An 18884-nucleotide genomic window follows, 5' to 3' on the forward strand; every position below is an offset into this window, starting at 1 on the left:
GGTTACTGATACAAACACATATATAACGCAAATAAATGAGTGTCTATCAATGTGTAACAAATAGTTTCATTACTCCTGAGACATTATTCACTGGTTGGTAGATATAGAATTATCTGCCAGCACACTGTACAGGGTTCAAGTCAACCTTACCAGCGCTATGCAGCAGTGAGTCTGTGGGTCATGTCTGATACTGCTTTAAGCGAAACCTAGCTTTATAATAACTACATATGATTTTTAGTCAAACCCAAATATTAGTCACAACAAGTGAACACTCTCCCCACAGGGCTATCAATCATCCGTAACAGAATTAGACAGGAAATTAAATACACAGGAAATAATTAAAGGCTTAATCTTTCATCTATTACTCATGTAAATGTACAAAAAAAAAACATTTAAAAAATATTTTCCACACATTCTCCATCAAATACTGGTACTGATCTGACTGTCCCTACTCACAACTCACTGAACATTCCACACATGAATCCCGATATGAAGTGATCATACAACCAAGGCAAAAAAAACAACAAACCAAGTACTCAACGCTAGGCAATTACCGCAACAAAAAATACTTAAATCCAAGCATGCGAATAGATGAACATTAAAATTAAGTGACATGCAGTAGAATGTGAATGGAGACAACAAACTAGAATCAGTAGACACGCATTATTTCATTGAGTGTCTGAAACCAAGTACTGCCAGAACCAATCATTTTGGTATTCATGGGTGCCTCGGACCGAGTAAATCCACTACACCAGGAATTAGATTTATCTGGCTATCTGGCTTTCCATAGAGATGGTTCTGGGCATGAGAAGATGTGGTCCTACATTACCTGCCACTGTTCGTGGGGCAGGAAGACACACAAGTTGGGTTTATGTAACTTTGTGCCACAATGCACAGCAGTTTGGGACACCTTGATGACTAGACTCATGAACAAGTATAGTTACAGGAAACTTGAAGCATTCATATAAATCCTACTTTTCAATCCTGTGTATTATTTGATATTCTTTGGAATACATTTAAATATTAGCTAGACATTATTTCTCTTCTTTCACATCTGTCAATAGTACTTTGTTGTGTACCCATCGTGGTAGTATGTTCAGACATCTGGTAGGAAAAAATTATATGTTATATCATGACACCACACGTTTTATCTTTCTTGGTTGAGTAAAATACTTTGTATGGACAAACCCAGTCTTCGACATTGACAAGCCAATGCTTCTACCACTGGGCCATACCATCAACCCAAAATCTTAAAAAATTAGTTCAAGGTATTCACTTAAATTCACTTTTATCAGTATTTTTCAGTTGTCAGCACTGAAGCTTCACACAAAGCAAACTTAGACATCCCTCATGTCTGTGGGACCGTATCCTGACCTGAGCAGTTCATGTAGAACAAGGACGAGGGTGACGTTTGCAGCATCAACTTTATTAGCAAATGTATTCTGTAGCAAATCTCTTTGCTTTGTTTGTGAATGATGATGATGAAAGGCAAAGTTGTGTTAGATCAACTCAGAAGATATTTTAACTGCGTAGACTCTTTTAGTACATTTTCCTCCTGGGGAGATTGGGCAATCCCACAAAAAGGAAATATTTCCACTTATGACAATAAATATACACATTATGTCTACAGAAAGCAGTATCCTTTGTACAATCATATATCCTACTTGACGTTTACAGATATTCACATATTTTACTGTTACACAGCTCAGAGAACAAAACTTTACATGTGCAGACTTTTCACTGTTGATAAATATAGATACAATTAAATGCTTCTGTTTTACAGTAACACAAACTCCTTCTCCATGTGAGCGGAATATCCCTATAAAGAATTCAGTAATACACTTCGTATAAAATGGAACCAGATCGGAACCTGTTTCAATTTATTTCTACAAACCGATTGTCTCATTTGGATTGTTCTTTCAACAGCTGTCTTAACTAGTCATAAATGCTGCCTATAGGAGTATAGCTCTATTTACGATCTCAAATAATAACATTATAATCCTCTAGAACATGCTTTGGTTTCTGTCTGACTCCACAGAGTGATGAGTGAATGGTGAGTGAGTATGGATTTACACTGCTTTCAGCAATATTCCAGCAATATCATGGTCGGGAACACAAGAAATGGCTTTCACACATTAATACCTATGTGGAGAATCGAACCCAGGTCTCTGTCATTACGAGCAAACGCTTTAACCACTCAGCTACCTCACTGTCCAGAGAGTGACCATGTCACTGATATCAATCAGATAGGTGTTCTTATTACACTTCTGCATTTCAGGACAAAATGAAATATAGTACTTAAAATATGACATATTTTCCCCACCTCAAGCCTTCAAGCCAACAAGGAGCGAACATGTAGGACAGTAGGCAAAAAAACAATTACATCCATTTTCCAGTATTCTTTTTTAATTTCTTTAATGTGCTAGGTAGACAACAAAAAGAGTCCAAGGAATATGGAAAGAAACAACTTTATGTTAGCTACTTTGGGCTATAGCAACATAGCTGTCTATTTGTTAGGTTTGAAGGTCTCAAAAGCAATGTAAATGTAGTTATGTTGAGGATGAGTGGTTTCTTTCACATTTTACATATTTCTGGACGGTGGAATATGTACAATATGTTTTTCAGTTTTTCGGAAGTCAGTAGATTCTAAACCACATTAAATTTTTCCATAAATCAATGTGATTCTCTTACATTATAGATCTTGTGCAGGAGTACCTGAGACCAGTTTGTAGAAAGGGGTTAAGATTTGTGTCCACAAAGTAATTGATAACCTAATCACAAAAACTCAATGCAAACCTAATACAAGTTGAAAGCAAGCATGGTGAATATTCGAAGTACAATATGAACTCATTTTCCTTCTGGAATATCATGGTCCTATACCTTCTGTGGGTGTAACGATAAGGTGACACATCACAACTCCTGCTATGGGTCGAGATGCTTGCTTCTACAGCAGATATAACACATTAAATGTGTCTAATTTGTACAGCCACAACACTGTCTATAAACACGAATACATCTCATTACTCATTAATACACCATTATTGTGTATTGTGATATGTATTCTGCAGTTATTCTTATTTCATGATATGTACAACATCACTACTCGTGTTCCACCACAATCCTGGTCCTTTCATCTCTTAACCCACCGTCATGGTAGAAGTTGCAAATATACAACATATATACATATCTGGTAACCATGGTAACCAATTAACCTTGCTACCAATAAAGGGTTGTGGCCCAGGGTTTGACAAAATGCTATCTCTACCACACATGCTAGTAGCCATGAATCAAGACTAGAGTCTCTCCAAATGACTGGTGGACAAATGAATTGCAAGCCCATTTGACATTAGCTCAAACAGGAGTTCAGTAGTACCTACCAAGCACAAATAAATTTGACATAAATTTTGTTGTGTCTCATGACGTCAGTGATTTTATATGGTTTGACATAACCTTAACAACATTACAAGGAAACTGCATCCATGTGATGAATGAAACCAAAGTCTTTGGCACCGTGAGAAAAATCTTTACCACTAATCATCCCAACCACCAGAAGTGGCCTTATAACCTCGCAACAGTCCTTTTCTTCAACACTTGTCCTGCTGGCATGTGGCAAAACATTTGTCAAATCCTGCACATGACTTCAACAAATCGCCTTTGCAAAATCTTAAATGTGATTTTCACAAAATCGTCTTTGTCAAATCCTAAAAATGTGTTTGTCAAAACCTGCATGTGATTTCAACAAGATCGTCTTCTTCAGTTATGAATACCATGGAAATAACTCAGTCCTTACCAATGTTTGTCCACAATGTTATGTATTTGGGCCAAGATCAGGTTGTGAAACTGGTCACTTTATCGTTACCCCCTTGCAGTCTCTATCTTGCCCCCTCCCCATGAGAGTCAGGGTTATTTTGAGGTATATGCACCCACTGATGATGTGTCAGCTGCTCCGTCCGTGGACGTCTAGATCAAATGTACAATATAATCTTACAAGTCTATGTACAAGGGTGATATCAAACACAGTGACCCCAGCAGCTCCCTCTATCTTTCACAGACGGATATTGTAACATTAATTCCAAGGTTGCCATGGTCTGCGAACAGCTGTGCGATGTTGGTGTCAAACACCAAGCAGTCACTGCTCATGATTGCTGACTGGATGCCGTCGTGAATGCTTCGTGGAGTTGCCTCCCATGTTAGACGTCTCCGATGACCATTTAGCTCTAGCCTGCAAAACATTTCAACATTTTTTTTCTTCAGAAAATGACTAGCATGCACAAGAAAAATTAGTTGGTTTATTGTTTAAAGCCTCACTCAGCAATATTCCAGCTATATGGTGGCAGCTGATATATAATCGAGTCTGGAACGGATAATCCAGTTATCAACAACATGAGCAATGATCTACATGATCAGGATACAATAGATAACATTTTCAACCAGGTCACAACAATAGGGAAACAATCGGCACCTGGCCACCCAATGCAAATTTGTCTCCCTATGACAAGCTCTACAGTGGGGACATATTCTACCAAGACCATACAGTTCAACAAGCAACAGAGGGACCAGCATGAAAGGACCTATTTTATTTTCCTGTTTAACAGTTGGACATACCTGTATGCAAAATTCTCCGCTTGTTTCCGTGTTCCTATTAACTGTACAATGGCATAAAACATCTGTAATCCATCATATTTTTCTTGTTTTTCCAGCACTAGCATAAAGTTCTGCCCAAAGCAGGACTGCATCATCACCCAGTCCACAGCCCCAGGTAGGTTGATGTCTGTCGCCAGGAACACAATGTCTTCACCTGCAACAAACACATGGCATCACTGATGCTGGTAAAACATGGCTCCTATAATATTACCTAACATCCATGATCTAATTTAACATTACTTGGTGACTGATGAGTGGTGTACTGGCTCATCCTGTGGTGTGGTGTACTGCCTTCCCCTGTAGTGTGGTATGGTGTACTGATTCCCCATGTAGTGTTGCAATTTGACTCCCCCTGTAGTGTTGTGTGGTGTATATACTCACCCTGTAGTGTGGTTATACTCTTATGAGACTGCATGAGGTGGGGCATCACATTCTCCAGGGAACCCTGCCACTTGCATGACGCTCCAGGACACGGACAGGTATATGGCCTGAGTGAACAACAAGCACAACTCACAACAACACAGCAGATGTTTCACTTAAAATACTTACAGGTCAATCAAAACCATGTTGAAGTCCAATAGCTTGTCACAATCAGTATTCAAAGTTGGAATTATTTTAAGTCAGTATCCCTTCAAGCTAAATGATCATCATTAGGAAAATGACAGTAACTCTTAGACTTGCATGCTCAGTTTTAACTCGCTGACTGCCCATCACGAGTAAACTCATACTAGTTCTGCTCAAATCTGCCACTATGTGAGTAAACTCATAGCTACATCAGTGGTATATTAAACAAGTTGCACATGTGGGCAAAATAGGCACAAGAAACAAATGAAGGTCCCATTGCCAATCACGGGATAGTGTGGTCAACACTTGATTATTGACACGCCACAATCATATGGCTGGAGTACAGCAAGGGGGGCATACCTAACTTCCAAAACAACACCAGAACCACATTCCACAAAGCTAAAATTATCGTCCCTCCCATGCTTTAATATAGACACGCCACAGTCGTAGCTCTATGATCACTTTGAGGAGTGAGGTCAAGCAGGCGCCGGGTGTCTGTCTTTATCAATCATAATATCATCTTCATCCTTTTGATTTACAAGATTTTTTTTTCCAACAAGAACCTTAATCTATTTGTGTTTATTGTGACTGACCTGAACTCGCATGTTTCTTCATGGTCTGTCTTTTCTGTATGTAACAATGTCATCAAACAGCCATTGTTGGAATATTTGCAGGGGAAATTCACTGTAGCTGCAACCTTCTCCATGGCTAGATTCCTGATGTTTCCTGGAAACACGAAGTGAGTGAATTGCGTGAAATATCACCTTCAAGAGTATGAAAGGAGACAGACATTGGGGAGATACATGCCAAAGTTTAGTCTGTCTCACAGTCCCTGAACCACATTACTTTTCCTACTGCATAGCCTTCCCAGCCAATCCTAAAGCCTTAAATGAAGCAAGTCTAGATTTCCTCAGTCAGAACCTGAATCTCTGGTAATCCTGGGGGTCCTTTTCAATTTATATGGGCTTGTTTGTTACTATCAAAATTACATATATTCTGAGACTAAGCATTAGTCTAGCCAAAGTTAAGTGGTGCAAATTCTAGACAACAAATTTGGTGGTTTCCACATAGTTTAAGATCATATTCAAGGTACTTGCACAAATGCCAGTTTTACATTGCCAGCCACTTGAGATACCAATTTCTAACATGAACACAGTCAGGCATCAAATACTGAATCAAAGATTTTTGTATCGCAGGATACAAACATGCACCGTCTTATGTACTATTTCAGTAGGGAAATCAACATCTGTTGAACCACTGGAGTCCCTGACTGCAGTCAGATGCTCTATCCACAACAGTGGGAGTCAGTCGGGGTATAATCCATTGATCTGTGTATTGGCTTGTAACACATGCGTCTAAGAACAACAAAGACACACAATGTTTAGACCAGTATGCTTAAAGTACCACATAGATATATCACTTTGAACAGTGGCGAACAGTAGAGGTTTCCTTGCTCTGGTCAGAGGTCTGCAGCGACTATGTGGTCCAGAAAACTAGGTGGCATACTTCCATTTTGTGGCAGAACCTGGGGCTGAATGAGTTAGATTGCTGTCTTTTCTTGATACACATTTGGTGCCAGACTCACAGAGTCAGTTACTAACTGATTTGGATTCATCTCAAAGTACTAGAATTTTTACTGTACTGATTAAGTGTAATTCCACAAATACAATGACAGAGGCTTTCCTTATTCAACAAAATAATGCAAAAACCTCTCTTCTATTACCTGCCATCTTATCAGTTAATCAACATACAGATAAACGTACAATCAAAGTATCAGTGGACTGAACTGATGATCACTCCTCTCAATGGACATAGCGAACATATTATGCATCGCTTACTAGGTGAAAGACGGCATATTCAACAAAGCACAATACATATCTAACCAAAGAAATATAAGTTAAACCTGAAAAAGTCTAAAGTATTTTGAAAATACACAGTTTAGATAAAAGCCACATAGATTATCAGAGCATAAACATTTCTTGGTTTGCACATAGTTATTCCATCCTTGTTTGCTCACTAAGACAAAAAACAGGAAAGCATTTGCAATTATCATTCAACTATCTTTCCAACATCATCTCATAAATCATTAGACGTAAGTATATGGGGTGGTAATGATAAGATACGTATCCTCACTATATGACTGCAACATAATTTGCATCCCAAAACCGTACATATGGTGTGGTTCTTCAGTTCTGCCAAATAACTTTTTAGATTTGATGTTACCGAATACTAACATTTAGCAACAACAGAATTTGTATTGTACTGCATCATATGTACTGGAATACAGGTGGGCCTTGTACCACAATACTGTATTGATGTATAGTTACATCAATGTATGTAATGTCCTAAAACAAAACGTTATGTCTTATCACTACTCTAAGACTAATAAGAGTGAGTGACAGAGTTACCTTTTATGCTGCTTCTAGCAATATTCCAGCAATATCACTGCAGGGGACACCACAAATGGGCTTCACACATTCTACTCACGCAAACCCAAGTCTTTGGCATAGCAAGCAAATGCTTTAACCGCCCGACACTGCTTAAGAAAGGTGAACAGGGAATTATCCAAGCATGTTACGAGTATTTCGCCCCTAGTTGGCATCCAGCTGATATATTTTCGAAAGTTAGAAAATAGTATATACTTGTCGGCTTGGCACTCAGTTTAAGCTCCTTGATGAATTCCTGGACTTACTCACCAAGAGGTCCTCGGCATGTTGGACAAGAAGCCAGTTTCTGACGACATGTCTGGCACACAATGTGGCCACTCTGACATTGCATGATGGGAGGGAGTGCATAGTCGAAGCAGACAGGGCATTCGAAGTAGCTGGCCAGATCATTATTGTTGGCATTTACTGAAGAAGAAAAAAAGCAGAGGAAATAAGAAAGAGTGAGTGAGTTCAGTTTTACGCCACACTCAGCAATATTCCAGCCATATGGTGACTGACTGTAAACAATCCAGTCTGGAACAGACAATCCAGTGATCAACAGCATGAACATTGATCGGTGCAATTGGGAACTGTGAATTGATCTTCATAGGTCGAAACAAGAAAGAAAATCCACCATGGCAATATTGTGATGGATAGATTTTCCGCACTATGTAAATTATAATCATTAATATTATCATTATGTGAATGTATTCAATGAGAGTTATATAATACATGTTCATCTTCAGTGAATCTCATCATCAGCTAACAGTTGTAATGGTTGAGTGAGGGAGTGAGCACATTTTTATGCCACTTTTAGAAATAATCCAATATCACATCCAGGAACACCAGAAATGCACTTCATATCTTGAACCTATGTAGGGATTCGAACTCATGTCTTTGGAATAATAAAGGTTTCAACCACTAGGCTACCCCACTGCCCTGTAATGATGGAATCATGTGGCATGATTGTTCAGATTAAGAGATTAAGATGATATTCCAGGGCACACTCCTTTCAGTTTACTTTTCGATGTAACCGATAGGGGATGACAGCAGTTTCTGTCTATAGGAAGATACTTGTGTTGAACGGTTTCCCTATCCAGTTCAATAAAGAGTGAACATTGTGAGTAAGCAAGTGAGCTGTTTAACACTGCTGGGCAAGCACAACACTGTCCTACCTATATCTAATGAGATTTACATAAGAGTGGGTGTGGTGATCAAGCATGTGAGTTCAGTTTTTGCTGTTTGGTGCAGCTGTTGGTGCAGTCAACCATACCGTATGTTTTTTTAACCAGAATTACCAGTGGGACGTATGGCTAATGGGAGGACATCATTTGACAAAACCAGTCCACTGAGTCAGGATCATCTGACTCCGATAGCACCACCACTCTCTCACAAAACTTACATGGTGGGGCGAGTCCACGTCCTTTCCCTCCGGACGTAGGCTGCCTGTTCATCATCAGGGTTTCTGCGATCTGCAAACAACCAGTCAATACTGACACTTAAAACCAGGAACAGCAGCAAATCACACATGAGTTCTATGTAACCAAACTTGTATAATATGCGGCTTGTGAAGAGAATGAAGAATGCTCATAATCATAGGTCAGTGTTCTTACAATACCACATAACATACAGAAATTACTGATAACAAAGTAAAGTCCAAAGAAAAATATAACAAACTGTTCCGAACTACAGTCATAACAAACCAACAATGTTTTCTAAACTCATACACTAGAGATGAACCAGCCATTGAGGCTTGAGGAAGTTCGTCTTTGTACTTCTTATTCTGCATCTCAAAACATAGTTTTAGACTTCACGTTCACTATTACATGTTACTCATGACTTGAATAAAAAAGGATATAAAAACAAACAATCCATGGTAAAACATTTTTCCGGTATATCAGTACTGCAATACATAATAATCTTCACATACATGTTGGCTACAAAACAGTCTGCACATCCTCAGTATGTCATGTGTACTTATATATATATATATATACAGTTTTGCAACCTTTCATACTTTGTATAAGTATTTTACTGAGTGAATTATACATAACACATCAGAACAAAAAACAACTACACTCATAAATAATCAGAATATAAAAGGTAGAGAAGTACCACCAGGATTTGGTGATACTGTATGAAAAAGTCTAAATGAAGCATGAACAAACAGATTTAACCAAACAAGGAACAGCACTTTTGTGTTCTTAGACTATCCTGACTGACTTTCCCAGAAATAAAAGTAAAATCATTTCGTTAATTTGCCAAAACGAAAAATGACCTAAATGAAGACGGATCTGGACCAAGGACAGAATGTAAGCAAGAAAGTGTACTACTCCAAATAGTGATGACATATAGCAGTACCTCCCAATGTTTGACATTTCACTAGTATTGATGATACATTTGACATTAGCAAAACTAATTTCTGTCCAAGCTAATATTAAGCCATATCTGATGATATCAAAATAACATGTCCGATGTCATAATTACAGAGTTTGGCCACAATTAATTGTCACCGTTGAATCCTGGGAGTGGGTGTTGTTGGTGTTTTCAGTAGAGCATTTATCTTTGCTACCCAAAATTGATGGATGACAGACAAGAACCCATGACAATGCTTCAATAAATGACGACGTCAAGATAAGCTCAAAATAGAAACCATATGACAAAACAGAGTAGCATCATAAAGCAAAACAAAAAATAATGATGGTACAACTAAATACTGGCGGGTAAGAGGAGTGCACAGATGTTACAATGTCATGATATGAAGCATGATTACTGGATAATCATGCCAACATTCACAGCAGAATATAATTATCAACTCATTACCAGTCAGCCTAGATACAGCGACACTGTAGACAGTTATCACAAAGTGCATGACACAATAAATAGTGCAGAAACACTACAAGATTAACTTAATCCCCTAACACAAGGTAGAATAAGCCAACATTTAGAAATCATGGCTTGATATTCCTTGATATTCCTGGTATCTATGTACGTCTTATAAAAGAATAATTGTCAATTTGTTATGTGTAGATGACTGTACCTAATTACTTAAGGCTTCTTTATAATTTAAGATGCCATGTTATCTAGCACCCCTTTGATGCATATCTGCACTTGGTGATGGTTAAAAAGTCTCTTAATTACCAATAGTATTATGTTAGTTCAGTAATGAATGACTCAATATGCAGCCTAAATATCACAAGGATCACAGGAACGAGTAACTGAATTTCAGTTGAAATGGTCATCTATTTATATCAACATAAAACTAAAATTCTTCTCTCATTCAAAGGGAGTTGATTTGAGCAGTGCTTTTAGTTACTACATGCAAGTCAAGTGGCTAGGTTGTGAACTGTTATGTTCACTGGCCTCTTCATGATTCCATTAGAAGAGATTTGTCATGGATAGATGGCATCTTCCATTTCACATTCTACATCAATGTTTTAATCTTTATGATAAATGTAATGCCCCTATCACGATATTCAAATGTGAACATTTTGTGTAAAATACCAAAATTTAAGCACAAGAAGCACAGTGTCAGTGAACAATATCCGTATCAGCACCATGTCCATACATCTTTCTTTGTCCTAGTCCAGTGTTATAAGCTTGACAGCTAAAACACTATTTCAACTTAATAACATAGGTTAACCCAGGATACGATGTGTGATAAACATTCATCACAACAGAGATGTATGAACTTCAACCACACAGCAAGAGGAGTCTGCACTTACAATTTCTCAGACCTGCAGAAGTGTAGAGATAACAGATAATACCTTACCTTCAGTTTCCTATCAGGAGACTTCATTACACATGCATGTAGATTGAAAAGGATTAAGAAATGTGTTATGTTACAATGATTTTGAAACTAAACATAACGAGGAACTGATACAACGTGAAGTGAAACTCACATAGATTATATTGATCACAAACAAATGTAATCAGAACATTCAGAAAACTACCAGTCCATTTTCTAACCAAAACGTAGAATAACAGATAAACTAGATGAGTGTCAAGGAAAAGTAAAGCAAATGTGAAATAAGTGATCAGATCTGACTAAAATCATATACGCTAATCACGAATGAGTCAAGAGAACATGAGGAATAGGATGTGTTCTAGGATTTCCTATATTGACACTTTGTTTACCTTTGCTTTACAACGCAATATTATCGTCTGTAAATGTATCAGCTGAGCTGCATATTGGAGAATATCTGTCAATATCATCAGATAAGATGCCAAGTTCGATTGATGTAAACACAATGCCCTCCTAAATATCTGAGCTTGCTCAACGAAAACATTGGAACGGGAACATGGCGGCAGAATTGCTCAGTTGTCACAGCCTTTGGCACATTAACATCGTTATGGCTAGACCATACTTAAGTGTTTTCTGATAACAAAATCTCTGAATAATACAGCTGCAATACTTGACCCACCGTGGCCTCCACTATGATGGTTTAGGTGGACAATTTTGACAGACGAATAAAGGGTCAGTGTTTCCCTGAATCTGTTCAATACGTCATCACAAACTGCGTATCACAATATTTGGGCAGCGCCATCATCGGCAATTTACATCGCAAAGAGAGATAACCCCATGGGCATCCATGCAACGGTTTATTGTTTTCATGCGAGCAAAGAAGCAAAGTTCGAATATCTGTGAATTTGTAAAACAATTTGCACACTGAATTAGTCAGGCTTTGTCTTAGTCTTAAATTAGCGGAATATATACAAACATCGCTTCACGAAGAGACCATGTATTGGCCATTCAACTATGGCCAGATAGTCCTAGACCCAAATGCTGGGAGTATCTGTATGTTTTAGAATCCCCCAGCCGAAGTAAGTGTGTTATCCAGTATTTTGTATGACATCTCCCACCGTCCGAAAATTCTTGTTGGAAACTAGCCACAGGATGCATTGCGTTACTACAAACAAACTGGGTTCAGTCAAATGTTGAAACAGTGGCGAAATGTTAATAGGCAAACTGCATGAGTATTGATCACGTAGTCAATGGACAGTGACAAGCTCTTGTGTTCAGCATGGTCAAGATATGCAGTAGGGCTGATAACGTGGGGTGTATCATATTTCACTCTAGAAAGTAGCTCTTGTTATGAATTATATAGAACAATTAAAACTCTAATACAACCTGAATTGTATTTATCTAAACTAACTTTTAACTGTAACAGAAACATATTTGCCAAATGCAGGACAGGCTTGTTGGACCTAATGGTAAACAGAGGTAGAAAACCATCTCAAAATCTGAAAGAATTTGTCCTTTATGCAATTTCTCAGTTGAAGATGAAGTACATTTTACTCTTGATTGTCCGTTTCATGAAGATTTACGTTACAAGTATATCCCAGAACATTATCTATTGAAACCATCATTGACAGCCTTTACTAGTATATTAACAACTAATAATGAATCCACCCATCGTCACCTAGCTCTCTATATTAAGTATGTATTTATTTGTCGTAACGAGCACCTACAATTAGCCATGTCCTATTGTACATACCTACAACATGTATCACAACGCTGTATGCAACTCTCTTGTATAAGGGCCGGTGGCCTAAAATACAATAAACGATTGTCTTGTCTTGTCTTGTCTTGTTTTGTCATATTGCCTGATTTTGATGCTAACTCTACATTTGGCCTTGGAGTACAGATCGAGTGGATTTACAGTTCACCCTAGACGAAGTTCACCCATGAACAATCGTGTGTTCGCTTTTAGCAATACTCCCGCAACATCAGGACCGGGAACCAGAAATAAGCTTCACACATTGTACCCATGTATGGAATCGAACACGGGTCTTCGGCGTGGCGAGCGTAAGCTTTAACCACTAGACTACTACACCGCCCTCATCCATAAGCGAGCACTTACATATGAATTAGATCTAATATGGTTCCTTTCATGTCTAAATAAAGACGAAACGTAGTTTTGTTTCTATACTCCTGAGTTTAGTCATGCATACACAGGTGAAGGTCATACACAAAGAGAGCTCCCCCAATCAAAATGTATTTTGCCATCTTCAAACCCAGTTTCAGCTCCACCAGATTAAGAAATGTCCGCGCATGAACAATTTTGACAATACAATCTTACCTTTAATTAAACCCACCTCTAACATCTGTTGATTACTGCAGCATTGGTGTGGAGGTGTACGTCCCCAAACCACTCCGGTGTCACAACTGCCCAAACTTTTGAAATGGATCGTTCATCTGCTGTTTGTTGCCAATCTGGTGACAAGGCCTCTTCCAGGTTTCGTCAAGTGTCTCGACGCGAATCAGAGATCCTAAAGATCAGACACAAGGAAAACGTCTCCTTTCATGAAATTAAGAAGAGGGTTGCAAGTATAACTGTATCATCTGGCTTCAGCCATCGCTTACTCACCTGCTGTCTCCCGCTCTGCCATCACTACTGTGAACATGCTGTCTCCCGCTCTGCTATCACTACTGTAAACCTGCTGTCTTCCGATCTGCTATCACTACTGTAAACCTGCTGTCTGCCGTTCTGCCATCACTACTGTAAACCTGCTGTCTCCCGTTCTGCCATCACTACTGTAACTATCTCATGTCAGACCGATCTGACATGGGTCAAATTTTCTCAGCCCATCTCTTCTCAGCCCATCTCACCCACTTCATCTCAACTCAACTCAACTCATCTCCAAAACTTCTGAATCCCACACACCAGAGCCAACGCCAAAGCGAATCAGAGATCCTAAAGATCAGACACAACAAAAAAAGTCTCCTTTCATGAAATTAAGAAGAGGGTTGCAAGTTTAACTGTATCCTCTTCAGCCATCTCTTACTCACCTGCTCTAAAACTTCTGAATCCCAAACACCAGAGCCGAGCCAGAAACAGAAACTGCGCACCAGAAAAGGAAAAAGGAAACAAAAGAAACCACAGAGACTAAAGTGGCTTGAGCACCTGTCAAACCCCAAAACAAAGGCCGCCTCTGAATATGCACGCAATAGAAAGACAGCTACAACAAAAACAAAACTAGGCCAACGAAAATGGTTGAGATAAATACAAATCACAGAAGAATCCAGGCCTATCTTTGATAGGACTCCCATCAAGATAGTAGAAGAGGCCAAATGACTGGGGTTCGTATTCGACCGTCACTTGACATTCTTACTACACAAAGAAAAACAAAGTGCTTGAAGACACTTGACTTGGGTATCAGACTCCCTCCCTTCACTTATACAGATAATTGGTTCGCTCTAGACTAGATTACAGCACTATTGTCTATGGTGGAGCCTGCAAAAGCAAGTTAGAAAGAAATAGATTCTATCCGCCACCACGACCTTAGCTTGTGCCTGGGAACCTTGAAGACCTCGAGATCCGGTAGTCTTTATGCGGAGGCTAACGAACCTTCCTTTGAAAAACGCCGCATTAAACCTTCACTCAGTATGTCTCTAAATTTCGTTCAAATTAGTCAAATTCTGCATACAATTGTGTTTTCAACCCCCCCCCCCCCCCCCCCCCTGTGAAAACCTAATCTGCCAAGCCAGGTTCCACAACTTGGTATCAGGATTCAGCCAAACATATCTGCAGCTAAAATTGCCCTCAGTATCATAGTCCCTTTTACCAACTTCTGTCTTCGCCACCCAGACAGATGGTGAAATCACAGATCTATCTTACCCTCACCAAACTCAAAAAGTCCGAAACAAATCCTTTGGTTTCCAACAGCAACGCAACCAGTTATGTTTCAAGTATAACACTCATGGATCCATTTCACAGACGGATCAAAGGATTATGACCAAGTTGCCAGTGACAGTCACTGTATCCAAGTCTCTAGCAAAATTCGCAGCAATAGCTTTCAAGGCTTTGACTTATATCAAAGAACATAACTATTTTTACAGATTAATTACCAAGCACTTGATGCAGCTAAAGCAGTTTTTGACAAGCCCTTATCTCTACTGCTCATCCCGTACAGTGATTTCAAACCCACAGTCAAACGTTATCCTCCGGGTTTCATAAAGAAGGTGGGATACCCAAGCAGGAAGAAATAAACTTCATTAAATGAAACCAACAGTTGGTTAAACCAACATGGGTGGTCAGCCAAGACGTGTCGAGATCATTTCACGACGATGTCGTATTGGCCATAATCGGTTTACTCCCGACTTTCTACTGAAAACGGATGGAGACTGACCTCCCAGGTGTGTCTCTTGCGATAATGAGTCCACCATCACACATGTCCTGCTTGGCTGTTTTAACCCTTCGACTACAAGAGAATTTACATTCGGATGCACCAAATCTGAAAGATCTGTCTTCCCACATAAACGGTCATCTCATTGTGAACTACATGTGTATATGAGAGCATCCATGGGCAGATCCAACGGGGGAGGGGTGTCGAGGGTTGGGGACAGTGTGGGTTGGTGTGTGCTAAAAAAAGATTGTTTGCGTCTAGAGTGGGGTGCAGGGTGTTTGTATCCCCTGAACCCCCAACCCGCCATGTAGAACGCAACGTCATAGAAGAAACGTGACGCCATATAGCATAGCCCATGACAAAGTGATATTTTACCATAGGGCGTCGTATGAAAAATATGAACCCCGATATGTTTACCCTCGTAGGTAATATATATATATGATATTATATGCATTCCCATGTCATATTACTATGCTTACGAGACGAGTTTTGATGAAAGTTAACATCACAAAAACAAGCATGCAAAATATATAATCGTGTATCAAACTGAACGTTCAGAAAACATGAATGCAAAATCTATAATCGAGTTATGAAAAACCTGAATATTGTAAAAAAACATTTGGAGTCCTCAGTGATTGTCAACATTATTATTCTTATCAGAGTATTTCTGTACATATATGAATACCGTCTCGTTAGTGTCATTATATCAGTGGGTAGGACTAGGTTGTAATCACACTCACGCCCGTTTGATTTGTCTGGCAGTTGGGATATATGACTTTTGGGACGTCTAACTTTTGGGAGTAAACCAGCGCCACAGAATAAACATGCCCAAAGGCATCGTGTGAAAAATACGAACTCGATATGCTTGCCCTGGTATGTCATAAATTAACTACACTAGCCATAAAAATATAGACTCATTAGTGTAAATATAGTATCGTACTTCAGTCCGTTGCTCTGAACTAGAAAATATTCCATACTGTTTATGTTTACCCATGAATTGATGCAGAGTGAAACAAATTCGTAATGTTGAAACGATTGTTGTCAAGAGTTCAAAAACTGATGAAAACTGAAGAATTCCTTACAAAACTTTACATCAAAACGCAGCTGTTCTCATGCACGAAATTTGTACATGCTTTTCAGCAATTTGACGTAAGATCCTTGTGCAATTGGTGCAGTGTGCAGTTGGTTCCCATAAGTTAGTGGCAAAATTCATCTTCGATGTAACCGTACATACATGCACGCATCCATCCATCCATATCCACACACACACACACACACACACACACACACACACACACACACACACACACACACACACACACACACACACACACACACACACACACACACACACACACACACACACACACACACACACACACATCCATCCATCCATGCATGTTTCTGAATGCAGACTTGATCTGGTCACTACGTGGTTGGAATAGCGAGTTTTGATCAAAGTTAACATCACAAAAACAAGCATGCAAAATCTGCAATCTTGTATCAAACTGAACGTTATGACTTGATCTGGTCACTATATGGTTGGAATCATGCCGATGTAAAGCCCAACTCAGCTCAGCTCACATGGTTCTGTACAAATAACGTGTTGGGGCAGTGTCGAAACGGTTGACTGTATCTTACGACCAGTACCAGTGTTTTTTACGCCTTGTCTTTTATCTAAGTCCTGACTTCAAACCTATATGACAACATCGATATCTGAAATCCGAAATAACGCATTCCTCTGACACAGTATTGGTTTGGTTCACTGAAGTCATGGGTTTGATTCCATACATGGTGTCATCTGTGACGCCACAATTGTTCAGTTATGGCTACAGGAAAACGCAACACGAAAAAACCCTTTACCTCAATATATATATATATTGTTTATTAGAGCTTCTGTGTCATTTTGTACCGGTGAAAATCCGGAATAGAATTGATATTCGGCAACCCATGCTTGTCGAGGCGACAAACAGGAAGGAGTTAGTGAAACGTGTCGTCATGTCCCAAGTTTGTAGAACAATACTCACGATTTCAATCACTGAATTGTTTGGTCCACACAGTATTGACTGGATTAGCCATCATACAGTTGGAATTTTGCCGAGGTTGGCATTAAGCAGCAGTGTTAGTTTGCCGAACTGTTGATGTATGTCAGTGTGTTGAACCTCAGTGACGAACCTGTTACGGGCTTATCTATGCTTTCTTCGGGATAATGAACTATAATTTTATTGATCTTCACGTTGTGTTGTACCACCTTTGCTCCGTTAGATACCATAGAAAGTTCGTTTCTTTTGTAGATGAGGAGACTAACAGGGTCGGGTGGGCAGACTCGCTGGGTTGACACATGTCATAGTCTCCCAATTGCGTAAATAGATGCTTAAGCTGTTGATCACTGGATTGTCAGACTCGATTACATACAGACCGTCGCCATGTAGCTGAAATATTGCTGAGTATGGCGTAAAACTAAACTCACTCACTCAGTCGTACACGTGGAATCTGATGAATAACTATACCTCAAATTTTCCTCTGCATTGAAGTCTTTCTTCCAGAAGGTAGACGCTGAATGCAGCCGGATCACATGCCTTCCACAAAGTACCCTCTGACATTACACTAACCTGCTTTTTTTTTTTGAGAAAATGTATATGAAACGTTCCTAACGATGAAGCATTTCATCATTTTCAGACTTCAAAGGACTATTTTCAGAGCACGGACATACAGAATATTATTTGAGTGCCCAAGTCATACTATGTATACGACATGAGCGCCTAAAAGTTCGTATTTCCCGAGCAAGGGCGAGGGCGAGGGATATGTACCGATATTTAGGCACTCACGCCGTAAACATAATATGATATGGGCACGAATAAAATATTCTGTTTATTACCTAAGTCGTTAAATTGAGGGGCTGGTTACCCGTCGTCGCCAAATGTAGAACGCAACGTCACAGAAGAACCTTGACGTCATTGCATTGATCATGATGTCACATTACTATAACAAAGTGATATTTTGCCTTAGGGCATCTAATGAAAAATATGAACCCCGATATGTCCGCCCTCGTAGCTAATAAATAGAGGATATACTATTTGTGCCCATAACATACCATGTTTACGACACGAGTGCCTAAAG

The 18884-nt window shown here is 39.3% G+C and overlaps 1 protein-coding gene across 2 annotated transcripts; it reads right to left on the reverse strand.

Moving 5' to 3' along the window:
* Positions 1-1405: 1405 nt before the first annotated feature.
* Positions 1406-12159, reverse strand: LOC137261256 (E3 ubiquitin-protein ligase SIAH1-like). Of its 2 annotated transcripts, none has more exons than XM_067798978.1 (7): positions 12059-12159; positions 9037-9106; positions 7905-8060; positions 5802-5934; positions 5026-5132; positions 4606-4798; positions 1406-4222 (listed from the first exon to the last, which is right to left on the reverse strand). In XM_067798978.1, exons 2-7 carry the CDS (start codon positions 9089-9091, stop codon positions 4039-4041), a joined length of 828 nt encoding a protein of 275 aa, XP_067655079.1. In that variant the 5' UTR covers positions 9092-9106; positions 12059-12159; the 3' UTR covers positions 1406-4038. The 2 variants fall into 2 exon arrangements, with proteins under 2 accessions (XP_067655079.1, XP_067655080.1); XM_067798979.1 differs by lacking the exon at positions 12059-12159 and adding an exon at positions 11772-11927.
* Positions 12160-18884: the final 6725 nt, after the last annotated feature.

The sequence above is a fragment of the Haliotis asinina genome, chromosome 14, assembly GCF_037392515.1.
Source record: "Haliotis asinina isolate JCU_RB_2024 chromosome 14, JCU_Hal_asi_v2, whole genome shotgun sequence".
In the NCBI taxonomy this organism is placed as follows: Eukaryota; Metazoa; Mollusca; class Gastropoda; order Lepetellida; family Haliotidae; genus Haliotis; species Haliotis asinina.

Bases quoted from the DNA above. Each gene is read 5' to 3' on its own strand.
- LOC137261256 (XM_067798979.1), bottom strand. From the start codon at position 11,849: ATGATATTGACAGATATTCTCCAATATGCAGCTCAGCTGATACATTTA. The intron at 8,061-9,036 runs GTAAGTTTTGTG...TTTCTTCTTCAG, and splicing joins ACGTGGACTCGCCCCACCAT to TAAATGCCAACAATAATGAT. The intron at 5,935-7,904 runs GTGAGTAAGTCC...TCGTGTTTCCAG, and splicing joins AACATGCCGAGGACCTCTTG to GAAACATCAGGAATCTAGCC.